The sequence below is a fragment of the Caloenas nicobarica genome, chromosome 22, assembly GCF_036013445.1.
Source record: "Caloenas nicobarica isolate bCalNic1 chromosome 22, bCalNic1.hap1, whole genome shotgun sequence".
In the NCBI taxonomy this organism is placed as follows: domain Eukaryota; kingdom Metazoa; phylum Chordata; class Aves; order Columbiformes; family Columbidae; genus Caloenas; species Caloenas nicobarica.
In genome coordinates, this window is record NC_088266.1 from 2,569,423 (window position 1) to 2,593,136 (window position 23,714).

Consider the following 23,714-nt stretch of genomic DNA (forward strand, 5'->3'; position numbering starts at 1 on the left):
ATATATATAGATATTTCGAGAGTACAGTCTTGAGGGACTGGAAAAAGCAGATGGTTTAAGACTGAACTGAGTCAAGACCAAAGAGAACACAAGTCATTTGAGGACAAAGACGCCAATAATCTGTTAAAGAGGGGAGGGAGGCAGGCAAGCACCTCAGCATCTGCCTTTAGCATCAGCTGACAAATTTGATCATGTTTTCGTATCGTGAAATCACAGCGGATACGCTTCCCAGCAGCAGATCAGTGGCTGCCCGCCCTTCTTCCTCTGCTAGACACTGGTGTGCCGTGCTCAGAGGCGGCTGGCCAACACATTTTAGACTCATTGTGTGTCCTGCCGAAGGAAATAAAAGCAAGCAGAGGGCTCTGTAGGGTAGAACTGACATACAAGTCTCTGTACTGGTCAAAGGCATTGTTGGCTTCCACCTCCAGCTTGCGCAGGCGAGCAGATGGCATGGCACCGTCTTCCAGGGGAGGATCGTATTTGTTACTCCACGGTGATCTGCCAAAGAGAGAAGGAAAATAGAGAGGGTTAGACAACCGAGACACACCCTGAAAGGTTTGAGATCCGTGGGTCTGACCTGATCCACAGACACTGAACTTCCAAGAAAACAAAACGTATCGAGAGCCGCCTTATCTGTAAGAATCTCGCCCTCGACGGCTGTTTCAAACACACACAAAAAGGGGACACTGACTCCTCAAGGCTCACGAAGTACCTGGGGAACACTCCCTGTTCTCGGATTTCTGCTGCATAAACCATCATGCTTGTGTTTGAATCTGTTCCTTCTTAAACATTAAAAAATGAAGCCTCAGTTGCTGCACATTACATACTTAAAATTCACGGGAATACAAATAGATTGTGCAGTTTATTTGGGATCTGACGGCATTTGAGCCAAACACTCCTGCCTACAATTAAGGTCCAAATTTTCCTCCACCATTTTGCTATGAAATAAACTCTACTTCTAGTGTAACATTAGGAAAACATTTGCTCAGTTTGAAGGATTTAACAGGGTTTGTAAAGCTGCAGGTTTTACTATGATTTCTGCAGGTGTAGAAGAGATTTTGGGCTCTTAATGAAAGAGTTGGTATTAAAAGATTAATGGGACCCTTTGCCCATCTGCTTGAGACTTTTACAATTCCCATTCTGTAGACCTGCGTTCTCCTTTTCATTTCCCCTGGGAATAACCAACCTACATATATCACTATTAGTTTAAAGAAAGGTACCTCTACCCTTTACCTGCTCACTTTTCAAAATACTCCAGCCAACTAACACCAGGTCTTAATGCAGCCCATACGCAAGGGCTTTTTCCTCGGGAGCCATTTGTTCTTCATTTCTCAGAAAGGCATCTAGTTTTGACATCTGTTTAATGCAAAGCACAAAGAACCAGCTCTGCACTTTCACAACACTTCAGTCCTCTCTACCACATCTGACTCAAAAGGTGGGGGCACCAGGAAAAGCTAAATCATTGTGTCACGTCGGCCCCGAGCAATTTTCAGGTGGTGGTTCTCATTTTAAAACAGTTGCTAAAACCTCGGTTGCTTTGGAGAAAAGTCGACAGCCTACCGTGGTGCTCCTTTATCTAACAACTCTCTGAAATCTGGAAAAGATTCACATAAAAATCACTATTGGTGCTGTCTGGGGGACTCCCAGATAGCACAATCTACACCCAAAGAAGCTCAAGCATTGACCTTCCCATCCCAAAATCCGCATGAGCAAAGCAAAGGGTTGGTACGCCAGGTGATGCAGAAGTGTCCTGCTGCCTCGGCAGCAGCATTCTCTTAGGATGCGTTTAGTTTTTCTATCTCTGCTATATTTTAAAAGGCAGATTGCAAAAGAATTCTAGTGTTTTCTATAAATCTGGGACACTATGCTTCTCCATCATGCACGAGGATATCGGTGAGCAGAGAACCCACGCTGAAGCCACAGCCAAGATGCTTTATTTATAAATATTAGATGTCTTTTGTCAGCTGCAGGAATGAGATTTAAGCGCAGCCTAGTACCATAGATTTTAACCAGCAGACTGTGGCATTTTCAACCCATTACAGCTGGAGCCAGCAGCAACTTCATCTAAAAAACCAACCTCATAACACAACCCCGTATTTTTCCTTTTTGTACAAGAGTACTCACGACACATTTAAAAACTTAAATGGAGGCTATTTGAAGAAAGACAGATGGGCAAGCACTTAAATTTCAAAAGTCAGACCTCTCATTTCCCTAGAAGTGAATGTTTTTTGTTTCGGCTAACAGGTTGCAGCCTTGTTGGCACCAAATTCCCCATAAGGATTCCATTTAATTGAGTGATCGAGCACGCTTGGAGTGGAAATGTACAGACAAAGTCATGGGCCTTTAGAAAAAAATTAATAAAAGCTCTGCCTTCACAAGGAGGATTCCACGATACCCTCCCCAAGCCCCTGGGATTACAGGAGTGCTCATAGAAGCACCTACGAGACTCTGTGCACAAAAGGCTGTTCCCACAAGCCACAGTGGGATAATATGAAGAAACTGAGAATTATCTATTTATGGAGATCCAAGAGAGACTCCAAAAACCCACCTTCTGGTCTGATCTGTGTTCGACATGGAGAAAATCACGTCTGTCTAAATATGAGGAAGGAGTAAATTGATAAGCTAAGCATTAGGATATTGATTTCCCTGTGAAATTGGTGGAGTTATCACCTGAATGGCCAAACATCCCACAGCAGCTTTTTTTCCAGGCTAATTCCCAGACAAATTGTAAAGCCACTCAGAAAAAAAAAAAAAAAAAAGGAAAAAAAGAACAAACCTATAAAACTTGATTCTCAGTGAGGAAGTCTGACTACCCAGCTCCACCTTTCCTGCTCAAGTAGCATGAGGCTCGGTTGTCCACAGAATGCTTTGAAATCCTTGGATTAGTACTCAAAAAAATGCAATTAGCAATCTCTCCAATACGAAGAAAACTGGCGTTTAGTTTGAAATGTGCAATAATTGGGGATGCAGCACATTGCAGGCAGGGAATAGGATTTCTTGGGGCCTCTAATAGTCCTGAAAAATCTTTGTGGAAATATTAAAAGCTTTTAAAAGCACAGTAAACTCCTCCTAGATTTTGGCCTAATTGATTAAATTAGTGTAAGAGCCGCTTCCCAGTAACAACTTCAGATTTTATGAGGTATGAATCACAATGTCTGAACACAGGCACAGAATGGGATTAACACATGCACACGTTAGTACCGCTTGGTTTTCAAAGGCTTTTGCTTTGTGCTGAAGGGAAGAATTTACTTCACGAAACAGAGGTGAGACCAATCAGTTCCAGAAGGCAGAATCACTTCAATCCACAATGCTTCAGACAAAAGCCGTAAAGAACAGCATTCTTTAAAGCCAGCAATTAATACATTACGTCTATTCTATGCAAACTAACGAAATAGCTTCACCGAAACCCCATTACTTAATAAGTCCTGAAAATTTTGAAGTGATTTTAAATACATAAGTCCTCCTGTTGCCTTTGAACTATTTAAATATCTACTCAGGAAGAGATAGAACGAATTTCGGAGGCAAATGTGAAGCTAACCTTAAAGAAAGGGTTGCCACATGCACTAATTAAACACGGAGGGGCAGGGGTTGCAAGTGTTGTTATTGCAGCGTGTCACGATACTCGTTAACAAGTTTTTGCTCAAGTTTCCTGTGCCTCTGGTGGTAGATGCTCATGTCAACAGCCTGAACGGGATGCAAGAGGGCTGCAAGAAACACATCGCAGCTCCAGTGAGAAAGGATTTCTTGAAAGATCCACTAGAAATACAGGATTTAATCCCTTCTCTTCCATCTGCCAGAGAGGATGAAGCTGCGTGAGCGCATCTTGTGGAAGGCAAGAGCTATAGAACGTCATTCTAGATACTAATTTAGAACTGATTAAATGCAAGTAGCTGTTAATGTAGATGCACAAATGCTTTTAAAAGGCGTCTTTTGCAGAAGCCTGAGCAAACTTTCTCTGTTAGACTAGCACCCTAAGGAACAGGATTGAACACTTCATCTTGGAGATCGTCTTACTCCTTGGCCCACTGCAATAGGGTTTTTTTTAAAAAATGGTTAAGATTTACGCTCAGCCACAATCCAGATGCACTGTCAAACTTTGCAGCCATTATCAGTCTCGTAGTTTTGTTTCTGGGACAAATGTTCTCAGCATGTTCTGTGGGTCTATCATCTACAGACATGCTTTTAGTTTAGGTAAGTACCTTTCCTGCAAGTCAAAGAGACTGAAACCAGTTCATCTAGAATCCTGTATAAGCTTACCTGCTTCTGCAATGATGGCCTGACACAAAGGAAAAAAAAAAGGTTAAAATAATTTTCTGGAATTTCACTTTGATATAGAATTCTTGGAACACTCTGGCCAGATGAATATAAAACACTACTGGAAATCTGCACAAGACAAAGCTCAATTCTTACTGGAGATGGGTTCCAATTATTAGCAGTAGAACTGTAAGCGGTTACACTGAAGCTGCAAGGAGAGCCTGAGATGTAACCCTTAGAACCAGAAGCAGCAGAACGGCTGAGCCTTTAACTCAGGACACAAGATGAACGGTGGTCGTTACTTCACAGCTTGGCACCCTTCGTGAAAAGAATAAGCGCTAGGTGATGCAATATTTGTAAAGGTTTCTGGGCTATAAGCTTTGTGATTCTTAATTAAATATCTGGAACTATGCCACTGTCACTACAGCCATTAAGAAAACGCAGGCAATGCAAAAAAGGGGAAAAAATATCATCCTAATGGCAAAGTAAAGAATGAAGACATTAAAAGAAAGACTGCTTTCAAAGTGGCAGCAAAACTCTGAAAAGTCACTGTACCACTACAGTATTGCAGCGCTTTCCACTTCAAAATTCCTTATCATTACATACAGCTTGTATTATTCTAACATTTTCATTGGTTTTTTTGCCTACAGTCCTCAGAATAAATTAGCTATTTTGGTAGACTGGGATTCCTTTTCTTTGCTAAAAACCTGGGCCAAGCTGTTTGCGGAGAACTGACATTGCATGTCTAAAGTCAGACTCAATCCTGCGCAAAACACAAGTGAAAAAGCCTTTCCCTGCTGGCAAGTCCACCCTGGTTTGTACGAGCAGATAATTTTGTTCGAATCAACTGCTTGCATCATTTCTTCTTCTGTTCTTATCCATCCCAAAGATTTTACAACCTTGCAACAATAGATGGTTTAATTTCATGCCAACGCCAGTCATTCCTTCTAGAGATCTGACTGGTTTTAATTCTCTAAGACAGAACTAAACTACAGAAAAGCTAAGAGAAATGTGCCAGTCACCCCTTCAACAAGATAACATCGTCATATTTTAGGCTTCAAGGAATGACTGCGAATCACAGTAAATGTGCAGAAACACTGTGGTTTCTGGGGTCAAACACGTCTTGTTCCAGAGACAGACAGCAGGAACCTCCCCTGCAAAGCTCATCGGATTAGCAGCCGTAGAACCACGTTATCTGCAACCAAAGCACTCGGCAACGGTCTGGAAATGAAGATGTTTGTGCCCTTTCACATTAGAGAAATACTACGAATAACTTCCATGGTCAATGTCTTGCTCAAGCAGATCTGAAACAGTCTCAGCTTCATCACCAAGAAAAGTTTGATGTTAAAATTTTTTTTATTTTTGGCTAAGTAGTAAAAGGGAGGAGGGATTGCAATACTAGTGTGTAGTTCTCATTTGCAAAGCAAACCAGTTAGTTCCTTGCTTGGGATACAAACTCACCGATACGAGTCTCCATCTCTGTTGTAGTCACACAATAGATAGTCTTTTCCTACCACCTTGTCTCGCGCAATCTTCAACGGCTGATCGACAGAGGAGAGGAGATCTTCACAGAGGCTTGGGACCTGACAGTTTGGAGAGAACAAAAACAGGGAGGAAAAAGAGGGTAACACATTAAGGTTAAAAAAGTCTGGCATCCCTAAGAAGAGATTTTGTTATTAATAACATCTGTCCCAAAGCCAGAAACCCTTTAAAAAAAAAAAGCTGCACTTAAGTTACAACACAATCCAATGCTCCCGCCTCCAATAATTTCAGATTTAATTACCTAACGACTAGTGTGGTCCGGTACACTTAAATATATACATTCTCCATGTTAGCTTCTTGCCAAAGACGGCCAGTAAAGTGATTGTTGAGGGCTGATGAATAAAAGTAAATATTTATAATGGAGGGGAAGCGAGGGAGCTGCTAACAGAATACGCCATCCATACGCTAGACTGGATTTTTCACAAGCTCCCACTCTGGGTAGAGTTTAGAATAGTTTCCAGGCAGCTGGCCAAACGTGACCACGTTGCCTAATAAAAATACGCGTGTGCCTGTGTGCATGCACATATAAAATCGAACGCATCTCCTACACAGGTAGCTTTTAACAGATTCCTAACCCCGGCTTTCTCCCTGGACTTCACGTGGAGGAAGACTATGAGATCAGCTTTTAACGTGGCAGAATGAAGAGATGAGACGGCGTTTTGCAGCCTGAAGCAAGTGCGAATGCAAGCACAAGCAAATCGAACAAATTCCATCCCGTGGCCTCTTGCTCCGGAGCTGCTGGCGGCCCCGTTATCAATATCAATATTCCCATATTGCAGGTTTTGGCCAGGCTGGCAGCTTCCTCCAGGAACTGGCAACACGCTAACACAGGAGATCAAATAAATAACCGATGTGAAATGCCTCCTGCATTTCGTTCTACATTGTGGAGATGAAAACCTGATTGAGAACATGAAGACAAAAGGCAATCCAGGGTCAAATTAATCATGAAGCGATGAATTCACAACTCATAAGAAATGAAAAGAGGAGGAAGGAAGAAATAAAGAATATGTGGAAATGTGCTTTCTTCTCTTCAAGCCATTGATTCAGTGAATTGGCTGGAATGATTTCAAAGAAAAGAAGCCTAGATTGGAAAAAAAAAACATGTTAGGAGTGCAATAGCTCCCAAAAGCATAAGCGCAAACTACTTTAATGCACTTGAAGTGACCCAAGAAATCAAACTGCTTGAAATGAAAACACTCCCAACCCCAAGTACAAGGCAATAACACACAGAGGATGTTAAGTCAAAGTAAGCAGGGACAAATATGAATCAATGTGACCACAAAAGACCAAAAAACCCGAGAAAAGCCAAAGGGCAAAATGAGATGCAGCTAGCAAGAGACAACTCCGAGCCCACACCATCACCCTGTAAACACAGAAAAATAAGAGGAAAAGCAAGAAATGGTTGGTGAAGTTACTGACAGTGCTGAAAAAGCTAAAACATTAGTTTGAGGTTTTTTACTTTGCTCTATATATGCTGTAACGTGGTAACATGATAAATGAAGAGCCCAGACTAAAGAGCAGAGCAGTTAATATTTCTATAAAGGTAGATGCTTCTCTTCGGAGTTCATCACTTGATACTCGGAGACCTGGCTGGAGCAACCTCAAAACCATCCCGCAGGCAGTGAGTAAATAAAAGCAGCTTTTAGGGAAATCTGTAGTTTTTCTGAACGCAGACAACCCTAACGCTCACAGAGCCGACACAAATCAGCCGCTTTGTGGCCCCAGTGAATTGGTGGATCCGTGTTCACCAGCCCATCTGGTTCCACTTGGCCTCTTCCTTCGCTTCTCCATTAGCTATTAATTTCAGGCTGACTCTTCAGGCAGAGAGCAGCTCGAGACGACTGCTTCAATTTCGGATGCGCACACAACGAGACCCAAAGCACCTCATCATTAAGACCTACGCTCTGTGTTCTTCCGAAGAGCCACCAGCTGAATATATTCCTGCTTCTCGCCGCTCCTTGGCCAGCTGCCCATGAGCACCGAGATAAGCGCCCAGGAACAGACTCCTCGCCCTGACGTGCGCTTCGGATGAGTAATAGTGATGAAAATACAATTCGGAGAAAAGTGGCGTTGTTCCCAGACTCAGTTTCTGTTGGATTTCTCCGGGAAAAGCCCTGTGCTACATGTGCAGCGAGAGAGCACGAGAGGTCTCGCTGTACAGCTCTTCACACTCAAATACACACACATATATATACACATTTTCAAAATATACACATTTTCAAAAGCAATCTGGATGATTTGATAACACAAATATTCATAAGCACAGTCACTTCTGGAATTTCTAAGAGCTGTGGCTGGTCTTACAGCCATAACAGTGAATACAATACATCATCATATACTTATTAGAATATACAACTATACTCTATTATAATAATCTATTGTTAATAGCATGCTCTATACCCATTGTCTCTCTGCTAAAGACACTCTACAGGACTTCAGACAATATATTCTATATTCTTTTCCAGAATAAAACAGGGAAGAAAACGCACTCATCTACTTTGGAAGTACTAGAAATTCTCAACAGTGACTATAAAAAGAACAGAGATATTCCAGCTGATGGAAATACTCATGTAATTCTAATTATTGGAAAAAGTGTGGCATGGTTACCCCAGGAGAATAATTTTTGTATCATTTATTACAGCAACTTTCAACAGCTGCTGTACTTCCTTGCTAAAAATGAATTTATAAGATTTATTCATACCAATCTTCCTCTTCTACGTTACGGAGCTGCTTACAAGGCAAATGCGGTAATTTGAACACAGTAATTTGCAGCTTTAAACACGTCAGCTCCGTGTTGATGAGACTATTTGATTCTTTCTGCGTTCAGGTCCTTTGCATTTTAGAACACGCAATTATAAGGTATTTGGAACAGCCAGGCTAAGCTGGCTGCTGCAATATAGGCTCTGAGCAATTATTTTACACTATGCATGTACCTTTGCTTAAATTCTTCCCCCTATCATGCACTGAATCTTCTTAAAGCATTTAGATTACCTTTGTGCACATTCAGACTCTTGCAGAATTCGGTTTATATTTAGCAAGAATGCATCCAGATCTTTGGATCCCAGCAAGGACAGCTCTGCTTAGAAGACTACCCAATTTTCTGAGTTTTCAGTCTGAAACGGTGGATTTGCATTGTTAACTTTTCTTATTAGCTTGTTCCATTAACTGGAAAGCCAAAATGCACTTAGGTGCCACCGCGCTTGCCTCCAGCAGTCATTTTATAGGGAACTTTGACTTCAACTTAGAAATGCAAGAATTAACCCACCACCCAGGCCAAACACTGAGCCGCCGAACCAGTGATGTTGTTCAATTCATCACTGCACTATAAATAAATGTCACTGCGACGAAAACACTCAAGCTATGAGGATTGTTTTATAAGCAAAGACTGGGCTCCCATCCTTAGTTTGACACAAGTTTTTTCCCCCACTCTAAGCAGTGGAAGGTCAAATGTAGAATACAGTCTTAACCTTCCAGCTTTAGCTGAAGGCCATCATTAATTTAATTTGGTCCACAACCTACTCTGGACCCTAATGCACCCATGTTTCCACAAATAAGCACTCAATCATCTAGTATGGTGGTTGTATGGAGCGAGACCACCCTCAACGTAAATTAGAAAAGGAAAAAATGAAGAATCTCTGGGGGTCTGGGCTCAGCTGTCCGGCCTGGAACCGAACAGCAGCATCATTCAGCAGCACATACCGGGGATCAGGGCACCGCGTTCGGGGGAGCTTTTTCCTTCCGAGGAGATATACAATGAATGTGTAGTACAGACGAAAGAAAAACTGAAAGAAAAGTGAGTTCAGCATTCTCTCCGGCATGTTGAACAAGGGTTCTGTTGTCCCATGTAACAGGATTCTCCATCAGAGCAGGCCAGGTATGTGGACAGTGTTTTAATTAAGGCAACTACTCTGCTATCAAGACAAATAATCACTTGTGCCCAAGTCAAAACCGTATCCTATTTGGAGTAGCTAACCTAATAATCATTCCTTCTCGACTCACTTTTTGGCTAAAGGAACTTATTATCAACTAAGCTATTGTTTATGTATTACTTTTAAAAATATGATTCCACAAGCATCTAAAAAAGTTTAGAGGAAACAAAACCAGTACTTCGGCTCTTCATGTCTTACATGCACTTTCCATCCTCGTTTTGATCATTCTGGCTGAATTGCATCGAATTCTGTACCTCTTATATTCAGGACAGTGAATATTTTGCTTTACTAGCCATAGAATGTGAGCACACTACAGTCATTATTTTCTTCTACAGGCCTGACTGAAATGAATCACGTTTACAACTGAAACAGTGACATTGTCAGCATAAGTTTCTGTGCTGGGAAATAGCCTTTTTCCATGTTTATTCAGAGGTCAGCATGTACTGACCTCCCACAGGAACCTCACACACTGGAAAACTATGCTAAATGCAGGAAAATTAAAGATGAAACACGCTTTTCCTTAAAGAATCAGAAGGAAGACGAAGCAACCTTCAAACGCTTAGCACTCAGATCCATTTCTGGTTTGAACTTCTGTCTATAACATGCAGGTATCTGAACATGACTAGAGCACTTTCTAATTAAAAAGCCACATCCAAAAAAGGAAAGCGAGTATTTTAATTGCATGTGAACTCTTAAGACTTGATTCTTCTTTTTGAAGACAACTTAAATCGTGACAGAATTGGACAAAACCACTGCCCGCGTCACTTGGGCCAATTGCTCAAATGCAAAGAAGAGCGCATGGAAGTTACCTGGCACTTCTGCAAAAGAACCATTTTGGCACATGACCCCCCTGCTTCAGCCCAGATTCCTCCCTTCTGGGCCAACATCTCATAAAATATTATTATAATTTTTCTGAGTCATTCCACAGCCTCAGAATTTCCTGTTCCTGCAGAACACAGACACGGCTGAACGGATGTTGTGGAAACTGGAGAAGGAAGCCTGGCTCCACTCATCTTGGGGCTAAAACCACCAGGAAAGTCACTCCCACAAATCCACACATCGCTAAACCTTAATTTGATCCATCAGATGTCCAAGGGCCACACATTCTTCAAGCTTTGTTTATTAAATGACACTTAAATGGACTTTTGTGTTTGAGACCAGATGTAATTGATATTGGAAACAGCTCAGCTTTATTCAAGCATTTGCACTGAATTCCAGCACTGCAAGAATTAGCAAAAATAAAATTAAAACCAATCCGCTTTTCCGGAAAAAGGCAAATGTTAATAAGATTGCAGATTTAAGATCTAGTTAGTGATCTCAGAGCAGAAAAGTTACATTAATTACAGAAATGCTCAATCCAGCTCGAGGAACTACATTTTAAAAACGCTGAAAGGTGACTACCATTCGTCAAACAGTATCCTTGGCATTTTTCCTGCGATTTACTGGATAAAATAGGGCTTTTGCTCGATTCGACATTCCGTGGCTTACCGAGGAACAAAAGCTGGCCATCTGGCAGGCACAACTGGAGTGCCCTGGACTGGGACCAGTGACCTGCAGGTGAGGGCTCCTGGATCTCATTACCAGGCACCAGTCCCAGGAGCCATCACAGCGGATCAATATCTTGGGAAGTCTTGACTATTTGTGTCAAGAGTCCAGCGGGTGTTGGAGATATCCAGCAACAATTCAGGGATATGCAGAGGCACACTCTCTCCAGCGATGTTTCTATATTTTCGCTTCTCCCTCCCCATTTTTGAAAGCGGTTGGATAGGTTTCTAATTAGGACTTGAGCTCATCAAGTGATCTCTCACACACACATTCCTTTAGAAAGATATTTAAACAGACATTTTAAGGATCTCTAGCAGTGGCAGGAGCCTACAAGAAAAATAGGCTTAAAAAGAAAAAGAGCAAGTGAATATGAAGCCAGAAGTGCAATTCACTTTTACAATCTCATGCAAGTAAGTGGAGTCGCTAGCTCTAAGCCAAGCATCACATTAAGAATTTACATATATTAATTGCTATCTCCAATTACCATCAAGATATCCAGAGGTAATCTTTTCTAGCTGCAAAAGCTCCTGCTTAACGGCCACTCACCAAATGGAAAACTGGCTCTCAACAGCCATAAATTTATTCAGAGCGCCAGAGTCTCTTTCTTTAGGCAATAACCCTTCCATTAGAAACCCGGCTGGCTGCTGGGGGTTTAGAGTCTATTGCACAATCAGCAAGTCCGGCAGGTCAAAACCTCAGCTTTGAGACCACTTCTGCTTCCACTCTAAGTTTTCACTGGGTCTGATTTTTTTTTAAACATCATCCACCCTCCCTAGATGCTCAGCTGGCCATCTGCATTCAATTATTTTATCTTTCTCCTCGGTTCTGCACACTGCTTAGGCTCTTGGACTCAAAATACAAAAAGCTCCAGTCACATTCTCATGTTCTTTATGGTCTGTGCAGCCCAAGCAATGCAGTTTTCCTGGGGATAAATTCTCTAGCTTCATATATCTTCAGTTACTAAAGGTATGCAAGTGGATTTGAGACCTGCCTGGAAGCACAATAGCTACATGAAGCAAGGTCCTGAATATTGCTCAAATATTTCAAAATCAGAAGTTTATACATTTTTAAATTCATCACTCTGGGACTTTCTCAAAAGTAACACATTCTACTAAAAATACTTCAGCATTCTCCTGTGATGAGAAAACAAAGACAATCACTTCCCAGATCGTTAATTGCAAACAGAGTCTTGAAAAACAACCAGTAAAGTTACTGACTGCTATATCCACACAGAAGTCTAGCTTTAATTCTTCCATGGCAGGAATAAGTTGATTCTGTACTTCAAGAAAGCTTTCAATTTGGGGAATAAGTTGAGTGGTATTTGAATATCAGACTTACTGGGAAAAGAAAGGAAAAAAGTTGTGGCTGTGAGCAAACTCCCTTTGTTTGTCCATTTTGTGATCCAGCTTTACAAGGATGATCCTCCATCCCCACTTTATGCCAACCATCTGATTTTTCTGAGTCAGCTGCATTTTTTCATCCAATTTATATTATACACACACAGGCAAACATCCAAATTAAACATTCAGCAGGAAATTTGTACTTGCAAAAGGAACCTGCATAACTTTTACTAAGATTGAGAGCACATCAACTTCCATACTCAAGTCAAAGCCATCGAGGCAATCCTGTCACAGACCCTTATTTGCTGCACATGGTCCATAAGCACAACAAATCCAACTTCCAGCCTCCTCCTTTCCTAGAGATGCACCCCTCTAAGACATGCGAGAGCAAAATAAAACCCAAAAGCATTCTGGAGGCTGTGACCCCGGCTGTCACCCACCTACCCTGTTACATGTGCTGCCCAGTATATCAACAGCAGCAACTTCTGGACAACATGAGGCAATAAGAAGGTGAGACAGTATTTATGCTACACAATTGAAATCTGTTTCAGTATTACAAGTGCTATCACTTGGCATATCCTCATGACAAACCCACGGAAGAGCAGCACAACCACCTCCTCTTATGGGAACCACTTTACAGTTCGGGCTTGGCTGACAGGTAGATGCTCCAAAGCTTCAGCTACCCCAGTTTCCAGAGAAGCTACATGGAAAATTATTCTAATTTAAATTAGTTGTCCTTTAAAAGGTATGTGGCTACACTAAACACTTTTCGTAGATGTTTAGAAGTCCTCTTGTACGTTGTTGACAGCCTCCGAGTAGTCCATTTACGAATAATGACTAACGGAATGCTGAGCAGAGCATTCCATGCCAAGGCACATCAACACCGTGCACGGCTTCTTTCAGACAGGACTTCTGGGGTCCTGTGATTGACAAGGTCGCTAATGAACTCTAATTGAAGCCTCGGCAGTCCAAAAAATCCAACAACAGATGTGGTAAAAGGGCAAACCGCAAACTGTTTTGCTAATGAATGGAAAGTGTCTGGTCTGATGAGGGCCAGCGACCCAAAAATTCTCTTCTTCCTCCCAGTCTTTTCCTTCATGGTCAAGTTTGGACCCTTCCCCGTGTCAGCCCAACGCTTGGGGGCAGTAACGCACAGTCCTGAACATATTCCAGAGACTCATGTTGGCACCAAGATGTTAATTTATTAAAAAGCAGCAGCAGAGCATGGCTTGGACAGAGTAAGAGACCTCAGGGAGGGCACTTGGTGCAGTTATCCGACCCAGCAGGAACACAAGTCTAGGAAGGAGATACCAGCTTCTCACTATAGCACTTTTGGAAAACTTTTTGTATATAAAGCCATTTCTAAGTCACCTTCATCTCCTTTTGATGGATATTAAGCAAGTGTCAAAACAGTAGCTACATGTCTGGGGAACAATTGTTGTAAAAAGCCTACAGAAAGCTGCGCTGCCAGCAGACTTCAGGTAATAATCTACGCTTCACACCAAAAAAATGACATGGGCCTCATCTTCAGGTCTGCTCCAGCATGGCAGTGTAAGGAAGCAAGGAAACCAAGCACAAAGGACACAGAAGTCAGGGTGCCACCTTTTATAATTCTGCCACAAATTTAATGAACCTGCTCATGCTCATCATGCATTCGGAGTCTGACCTTTTACTTCAAAGAGGTTATTGTCTGGTAATGGTACAGGAAACAGAATAAAAACATCGGCTTTAAAGGTTCGGATGAAACTTGCCAAAAAAGGTCAAAAAACCTATTTGCTTGAGTCTGGCTTATGATGTTTTTGGAACTATGACAGGTGGCAGCATATACAGTGCTCTTGTCTAACCAGAGCGCAGACTTCAGTCGTACAGACATCGGGCTGAGCGGGCTGCAGAAGTCTACAGATGTCTCAAAAATAAAGAAATCATACTGGATTTAACAAATTATTTCATCTCCACCCCAGAGAAGAGACTGCAGTGACAGGGTGGGAATCGCACAGACCTTCCTTCTAATGAGCGTCATTCAAATTGGTCTGCTTCATGTTATACTTGCAATAAGAAAAGAAGCCCGGTGAGCGTGTTGCTGATGGAAAACATGTAGAGCACTAATGAGCACCATCCAAAAAGTAATTCCAACATTTAGAGGTAACCAGCAATTTTCTGAGTCATTGAAAAAACCCTCACACCAATTATACAGTCAAGCTCACCAGTGTTCCCCAAACAACTCACTGTTTGAATGGTCCTTGGAGCTGCCAAAACCCTGATATCCATTCAGTCCTCTGAGTTTCATCAGAAAACCAACCGTGTCACACCACATCATCTCAATGATTTAGTTATTCTGTGTCCTACCTTCAGCAACAGCCATAAAAATGATGCTTTAGGTTGTCATGAGTTTTGGTGGCACAGATGTAGCCAATTACTAAATGGTTTCAAGAAAGAGAAATAATCCCTTCCTGCAGGGAACAATTCCTTTCCTGACCGCCAGAGCTTTCTTACCTGTACCTTGGCTTATGTAACTAAAAGCAGCATTTAAATAAGTGTTTGACAAATTTAAGTCAGCCACAGTTTTTTGACCATGGGACTCCTCCCAAATTCACCAACCCCAGATCAATATCACTTAGGAACAGATCTACTCAACTAAACTTTTACCTGGTAAGCAGCTGCCCTTCTGCACACAAAAAAACGACAAAAAGCTCAGACACAATTTAAACAATTTCATTAAGAAGTACTACTTGAAATAGCTGCTATGTGCAGAGCCATCGGGTTTTTAGGGTCTCTCGGACAAGGTTTGTCAGCACCAGGCATGAAGTTCAGACAGAAAAGGGATGTGGTTCTCACTACGGATAAGAGGAAAAGCTTAAATCAAAGGTCTGGCAGCCCTATTCCAGCCTCAATGTCCTCGGTCTGCAAAAATTTAGAAGCTTAGGTCAGAAATAAGCCATATATTTAGACTGGACAATTGAAACAAACTTTCCTAGCTGCCCATATAGTAGGGTCTGTATAGATTAAGTTCATATTTCAGTAATACTTTAGAGTTGCTCCAGAGGCAGCTGTGCCACGCACTGTTTTCAGGGAGAGCTGACACCGGCCAGCCTGTCACAGCCCAACTGTGCATCCCAGGATGTGCAACTCAATCCCACACAACTAGTAACGAGCAAACACATCCTTTTAAAGTTTGTTTTCTTCACTAGCAGTTTATAGAAGGAAAACAAACATTTCAAGGCCAAGCAGAAAAGAGGTATCGGGTGGTCGCCCAGGTTGGTGGGGTTTTTTTTGGATACTCACTGGACTGCAGAACACCTGATATGGCATAAATTATAAACAGATTCGGGTTTTCTCCAGAAGCCCAGTTTTCATACTCTGTCTCAGTAACAACTTTGAAACATCCACTGCGCAAGTCCTGTGTGGAACTGCAGGCTGGCAGGTAGTTTATCAGGAGCCAAGGGCTTGCATCAACCTTGGATAAACTGTTCCAAATTACTTTTACTAAACAGAAGCCTCCAAACTGGGGATGACTTCATCAAGAAAGCTGCTAATGACCCTTCATCTGAAAGCCTGTGGCACATATACAGTAGTACCTGTTGGCTTGCCTAAAAAAACCACATACATTCCTGACATTGTTTGGGCAATTGCTGTATTCTTCGACCTTGCCAAAAGACAAGGAGAGAAACAAATCATCACACCTCTGAGATGCTTCAGCAAATGTTCTCACATATCAGTTCTTTGTCACAATACTCACCAAGTCAATGAGGTCACTGAGATTCTTCTCTATCTGCTGCGGAGGCAGACGCCTCATCAAATCCAAGGCACAATCCAGCTGCTGGTCACTCTGCAGAAACAAGAACATCCCTCGGTCACAATTCGCACAGGTAACACATCACATTCACACAAACTGCAGCGCTTGCTGATTCCTCTGATACAAGAGATACGGTTTCTAGTTCTAAGCAGCAGCATGTTTTGTATCAATACAAACATTTCGATAAAGTTCAGTACCATTTGGTTCTGGATTATTCGGCTGGTATTGCAAAAAGTGTTCTGGGCTAAGGATTTAAGAGCCCAGCTGTAACTGGTGTTGTGCCGCCAATTTAACACCATGCTGTTGATGGAAAGGAGTCCAGTCCTTACCTCACCAAAAACTGTTTCCAATGTTTGTGCAAATATGTAATGCGCTGCTTATCCATGCTATTTCAACAATAAGTTGGGTTAGGGAACTGAAAGTTCCTTCTCCTAAAGCAGTTTTAACACTTCCTCATTTGTATTGTGCCATTCAGCTTGAGATAAGGGATATCTAAGACAAATTCTGTTCCAGCTTAGAGCTCTCTATCCCTCCTTCAGCTTCATCAAAAAAACAGAATGAAACATGCACACAAAATGTGATCCGTTATTTCCTTCTTCCTACAAAACACACACCGAAAGCTGCTGAGAAATCAGGGACTTCAGTTATTTTGAGAAACCACAGCAACATATTCCAAAGGCCTTATTGCAGCTGGTCTCACATCCAACCCCAACAGAGAAAAACTTCACTTCAGAGTCGGAAAATGTGCACCAGACATTACCGCAGACACCTGATGAGCTGAACCGTGTTCTTGACATAACCTTTAGCTCTCCTTCTCGCCAACAGATATAAACAGACACTTTTCTGCAAGCCTAAAAGTTCCCAAAATCTATAGGAGTGAGTTGGATCAGCAGGTCACCAGGCAGCTGAAGCACAGCCAGTTTATTTTCACTTCCCCTCCCTTTTTTCTTTGCAACTTCTAGCCACCCATAAACAATGAGCTGAGTTTAGCTTAGCTTTAGTTTCTCCCTCCTGTGTTCTGCCAAGCTCCAAACCTTTATTATTAAAAAAAGGCTTCAAAATTCAAGCAGTTGTATTATCACATTATTCAAGTAGCAGCCCCCGGGTAGGGAGAACCGCGAAGCAAAGTTTCCTGCAATTAAGCTACAGCTGAGCAACAAGGAAAGGAGGGAGCTCTCACTTTAGTGCACATCCATTACGAAAGCCGTTCTTAAAAGGTAATACCCATTCACTATCAAAAGATAAATATTTTACAGCCAGCGAGTCAGACAGCCTGGTCCGGGGAGATTGTCTATTTATTACTCAGCCAGCTCAGGTTATAGGACGTAATCTTTGCAAAATATTCCAGCTCTTCCCACAGTCAGGCGGCAACTCCCACCTATCTGCGATGGTCTCCTGAAGATCTGAGCTTTCAACCCCCAAAGCAGGAGGCACTGACACCAGGAACAGAAGTTTATGACAGTCACCTGCTGTCACGGAAGAAGGACACATCCAAGTAATGTACATAACTGACAAAAAGAGCCTAGGAAAGATGTTAAAAACCATCACTACAGCTGCAGCCCTAGAATAAATGTTTTACAGTCTGACATTTTTGAAATAAACTCCACTGAATGAAGAAGTATCTACATTTGCAGTGTTGTATGGATTAAACAAAAGAACTTGGACTGACCAATGTTCAATAACAGCTGTAAAAAGACACAAGACTGTTTAAGACAGAGATTCTTCAAGGGCTTCAGACGTGGCTTGCACACGTCTGTGTGCAATGGAAAAACAAAAACATCCAAGCACAGACTAACAGTATATTTTTCTCCTATCAAAGAGGTAAAAGCAAGGCTGAGCAGCAGGACTCTTCGGTTTTCTTGCCGAGCATTTAAATAATTAAACAGCTTGCCAGAAAAATCTCTTAAGGTACTGAAATAAAGACAGGTTCTGCTGTATTTCTGCCCCTAAATCTGTGGTTATACGATCGTTTTAATCCAGCATAAATCCACGCCGGCACAGCCAAAAAGGCAACACAAAGGAGCACAGTGGTACCGTGTGGCATCGGATACATCTGGTATGTCCTGTTTCAGAACTGAACAGGTAATTTGATCAGGATCTTTTGCTGCCGGTTCTTTGAAATGAGGTTTTAAAAACCAGGTCTGTGGTCAAAGACATCCTTTGGTTCCAGTCCTCTGCCCAGCTGGAGTGCCTAAAGAAGCCGTATGTACTGCCATACAAAGAGACTGGAATCACATCCGAGGTGCCAAAACCACTCTTAACCTCCCTACACTCTCGGCTTCACCTGCTCCGCATTTCCATTTGCTTAATTCTCTTGTAAAACTGCTTACTGAAGGTGCGGTTTCTTAACAGACCTCCAGACAAAACATTTCTACAGAATTCTTGCCTTGAGACATGAGAGGCTCATCCAGCCCTGCTCACTGAGGTGGTGACTAGCCAGGCCCTCTCCCAAGCTGGGCTGCTCTCAAAGCCAAGCTCTGCGAGGCTGAAGGACTCAATGAGCTCAGGGTTTACTTGATACGAGGCCGTTTTCCACCATTCCTGCGTTTCATCCAGCAGAGAGCTCCTGTGGAGGAGTAGGGAGTTCAGACAGAAATTCTAAATGAAGTTTTATTACAGCTCAAGTCACTGAAGGATTTAGAGATCATAGGAATCTCAAAGACTGAAAATATTAGCTTACATGAAAGCTCCTTAATAAGTTTCCTCTAAAGATGTTTGGCTATCTAGAATCTCCACTTAAGCATCTGCTATAGCATTTGTCATAGTTCTACCTCAGGGAAAAATGTTCTGAATAAATCTATAGGAGTAGTTATGTTTGTTTAACTCTCTTTTCCTGCATCTGCTCTTCTTTTCAGCCTCTCCACTGTACTTAGATTATTCCCAAAAGAGAAACCCTCTCAGAACAACCACAGGTCCCTGGTCATCCGGCCACTCCGTGTTGAAGCTCAAATAAAACCAAATAGTGCTGAAAAAAACAAAACAAAACCAACCAAACTTGTATAAATGTGTAGTTGCACAGAGGTACAGCCGTATACTTTAATTCCGTTCATACTGTAAGCAATATTGTTCAAGGCTGAGGAGGGGCAGATGTCACTGCAGAAAACAAATAAAACCCAGGAAGTTACTGTGGGTTTTGTTGAGATGCTTTGAGAAGGTGTGTTTGTAGATTGTTTAATAAGACAATGTGCTTCCATTTTCAGTGCTTGAAACAAGGGTGTGCCACAGTCATTGCTTTTCATTTTAAGAGCAAAGGACCTTTCTGACCTTACATTTGTGTGCAGTTACCATGAAAGAGGATGTAAATCGCTAAGATTAAAACAGGCAAATGCTGAACTGCCTTTTGACTCCTACTTGTCATGTCCCCTAAACCATACAGCTCCGGAGGATCCGGGGGGACAGGGCACAAGAATAGGTGGCATTTGCCAGGACAGTGCACACCGATAACATCAGGCAACAGGAGCTGAGCCAGGATTGTACAAACCTGCAAGTGAACTGCTGCTCACACCGCCGGTAGAGCTCACGGCACCCAAACGTGTGCTACCAGACCAAGGTCATAAACCAAACCAGCTCTGCATTACATTTTGCACAGAATTGTGCAATAAATGAGGTAATTATAAGCTGAGATATCTACCTAAAGCCTTTCAAGCACCAGTGTCGCTGGCAGAACCAGTAACTCTTCATAGAAGCTACGCATGTTTTTTCTTTTCAACAGACATTGAGGAGTTACTGCCTACAAGTATTTTGCACTTCTTTTTAAACGATACCTTCGCACATGCATTTCGATATATACACTCCTGGAAATGCACAGGCTTTATTCGCAAGTTCTGACAACTCTCTGTTGGTACTTACCTGAGACTTGGCCTGTACTCTGGGTTTTAAGAGGGTTTACACAAACCTGCAGCTCTATCCATTTCAAAGACTAAGCTATTCCACTTGAAAGCAGGTTAAAGATTTCATTTAGAGCTCCCAGCTTTACAGCAAGAATTTGCTTCTATTTATCACAAAGACCCGCAGATTTAATTCCCTGGTCTTCACAGCTTTGTTCCAACAGCTCCTGCTCATTTGACTACGTTATTGTTGAGCATAAACAAGAGTTAGGCAGTTTCTTCAAAAAGAAAACCAGGCTGGTTTCACTTCTGCGTTTCTATATTAACATTACTCCGAGCCAACTCCTGTACCAAGAGAATCCAGCTGTGGTAGTTCAGTGCTACTGCAGTGGGAGCTTCTCCCTATTTTAGCCCTTTCTGGGAAAAATAAGCCACTTGGGCCACCAAATCTTTCCCACTGGCAAACTGAGGGTAATGCCTTTACTCAAGGCACAATTGTGCTACCTGCCCTGTTTGAGCTGCTTCGCTCACAAGATTTGGTCAAGACTGGCGTCTGCAAAGTTATCCAAAGGTAAAGGACCAGCTGGCATCTTGGTTTTCAGAGAACAGAAATATAAGATTAAAAACCGAAGGGACACCAAAAATAGAATATTTGTTCAACTTAAGCAATTTGAAGCAATCGCACATCAGATCACTTTGGTCGCTGGTCGTTTTTACAAGGAAAATATCTTTGTAAATTAATCCAGAGCCAAAAGTACATAACCAGCAAATGACATTTTTTTCCTTCCTTTTATGTTGCAGACATACCCCAGATTGTAAATCATATTATTTCCTGTCAGTTCTCCCAACAGGAATGTCTGACTAATGTTTCAGCTTTGCGGTACCAAACTCTATTTTTTTTTTTTAATTGAAACAGATACAGAGCTTCCCCTCCTGCTCATCACTTTAATCCTTGCCAACTTCCAGACCTCAAAAGGCAGAAGATTCCCTTCGCAAACTACACAATGGGATAGTGTTACTGCTAGAAGCTTTAGCAAAGGGTTGAATTATTGTAAGCCCTGTGTAATAGAAAGTACATTAACATACTACGTGAAGTCACAGGGTTCTCTTCCGGGCTGTCAGCATTCACTTTTTGGGATATTGGATGGGAATAACTCTGTATGATCCATGAATCCCAGACAACTTCTGCACTCACAACGTTTCCATCAGCTGCACATATTCCCTGCAATCTGTTTTTCTACCTAATTTTTCCCTTGACTATTAACCCTCTTCTGGCAGATCCTGTCTAAAACCATTTCTGATGTACTTAGAAATCACAGCTTCCTGACAGCAAGGTGTACTAAGGAAACAGTGATACCATATTTAAGAAGCAATCAAATGTAATAAGACCTGAAGATACAATACGCTGTGGGTAGTCATAAAAGAACAGGTCAAAGATTATTAAAAGAGCGTGACACTGATGCAGACTAAATTCTCCTTCTCTTGAAGTGAAAAAAGCCGTGTTTGCTCAGCACCTCCTTCCCAGCAAGGATGTACTTAAGGATGGCAGATATTTGCACCTATTTTCAAAACTATTTTAACATCTATCACTTTTCTATCAAGTCCAAAGCAAACCTGTAACCTGTGCAGGGATCAGAGCCACCACGAACACACAGAAGAGCAGGACGGACCAGCAAACAGACTTTCTGGGAACAGGCTACTCCTTTTGACCTCTTGCCACCATCACTAATAACTTCTGCACCAGTGTTTGTCTTCTGCATAACAGAAACAAAGTTTTATTTATTAAACTGGTCATTGAACATGACAATGTAATTTACCAGCTTTCATCTGGTGCCAAGAATTCCTGTGAAGCATAAAGTTTGCAAAAAGTCCTTTCCCAATAAATCACGGCATCAAGTGAATATGCAATCTGTTAGCCCCACATGAAAGAATAAAATGGGGACAGCAGGAAAATAGCCACATAGAAAAGTTGCACAGATTGCAAACCAGCATCGCTAACTTTTAAGAAATGGGATTAAAGTCACTGAAGTTGACTGTAGAGCTGACCACCTATTCCAATTAACTTTAAGAGATTTAACTGGGCTAATGGTACTGCACAACAGGGTTTTTTCCCCAATTTAAGTCTGGATATAACACAAAATAACATCTTTGTTAGATGTATGTACAGCTAGGAAATCTTAGTTAAACAAAATGAAAAAAAACCCCTACTACTAACTAGTTAACTAGGTTAGTTTGGTCTTTGAAAGGAGCTAATACAGCAGGTCAGTGTCGGTTCATGAGTCTGATGACCCGGTTTTCAGTCACATTGCCTTCCATTCAAATACGAGGAAGCGTGCAAACCAGTCTCTAGAGAAGGATCGCTTCATTTTCACAGGGGTGTTTGTTTTTTTTTTTAACTGAAATCATAATTACTACAAGTGCAACAGCTCTTGGGATTCAACACTGGCATTTGTCATCCCGAACACCCGCAAACATTTGTTTGTGATGCTTTCTTTTAATCCTGTTAATGCTGGATAATCTTTTCAAAATGCTCTTTTATTCTCCGTGCTGTTTGTTTCATGTTCTAATCAGCCTGGTCACCAAAGTTATGAGAAGAGAAACTTCTCGGTTCAAATAGAGAATTTTTTTCTTGCAGAAACAGCTAAGTTTGGCGAGTTGGTCCTTGGCCTGCCAGATCCAGGCTCTCCTTCCAGTCAACCGCAACCTGGATATTTTTTTTAATTTTGATTTGATTTTTGTGAGAAGTTACTTATATCAAAAACTTCTGAGAAATTGCACGTTATTACAGCAGGAGGGAGGCATATTCTCCGTCGCCAAGGTGACAACAACACTGACATGCTTACTGAAAGCGTAACTAACACAAATATTCAACATCACCAGCTCAGTACGAGGCTTCACACCCATTTGTATTGTCCCTGTCACCCCGGGGAAGCTGCCACCATGCTCACACTTGCTCCGTTTAATAGATAAACTCAGCACTTTCCAGCGTCCTGAAGTCTGGTAGCCAGAGTTGTAAATTCACAAGATAACTCTAGCAAGTAATCGGATGCCTGGCAAGGCAGAGAGAAGCGACAGCGAGGTTATCTAATTAGTCCTCATCCCCAAATGTTCTCCGGTTGCCTAAAAGGTCAAAAAAGTAGGTTAATATGCCTTTTGCTTGTGTCTAGCAAGACGTATCTTGCTGACTACACCACAAAGCTTGCAAGACAGTTCAGCTTTGAAGAGATTCATTGCTAAGGATTTCAAGTTTTAAACTAGGAAGCTGATGGTTTTGTGTATATATAGGCCACGAGAATATCACATCTCCACCTAACGAGATATTCGTACTCACTGGAATTCCCTTCCTTGCTGTAATTCCCAGACTTGCCTATTCTTTCAGTCTTTTTATGCTTTCCTTGCTGCCTCTGAACGTTTCTGACCTCGCCTCAGGTGAGAACCGCAGACAGCACACGATCTAACAATACATACAAGTTCCACAAAACTT

The 23,714-nt window shown here is 41.9% G+C and overlaps 1 protein-coding gene across 2 annotated transcripts in view; it reads right to left on the reverse strand.

Annotated features, from left to right (window-relative positions):
* Positions 1–23,714, reverse strand: part of CAPZB (capping actin protein of muscle Z-line subunit beta) — a 53,621-nt gene that overhangs the window by 24,149 nt on the left and 5,758 nt on the right. For both annotated transcript variants that reach the window (XM_065649790.1, XM_065649788.1), the window contains exons 2-4: positions 16,347–16,436; positions 5,716–5,837; positions 385–498 (exon numbers count right to left, since the gene is read on the reverse strand). In XM_065649790.1, the coding sequence (XP_065505862.1) occupies positions 385–498; positions 5,716–5,837; positions 16,347–16,436 (326 nt within the window). The remainder of the gene's footprint in view (positions 1–384; positions 499–5,715; positions 5,838–16,346; positions 16,437–23,714) is intronic.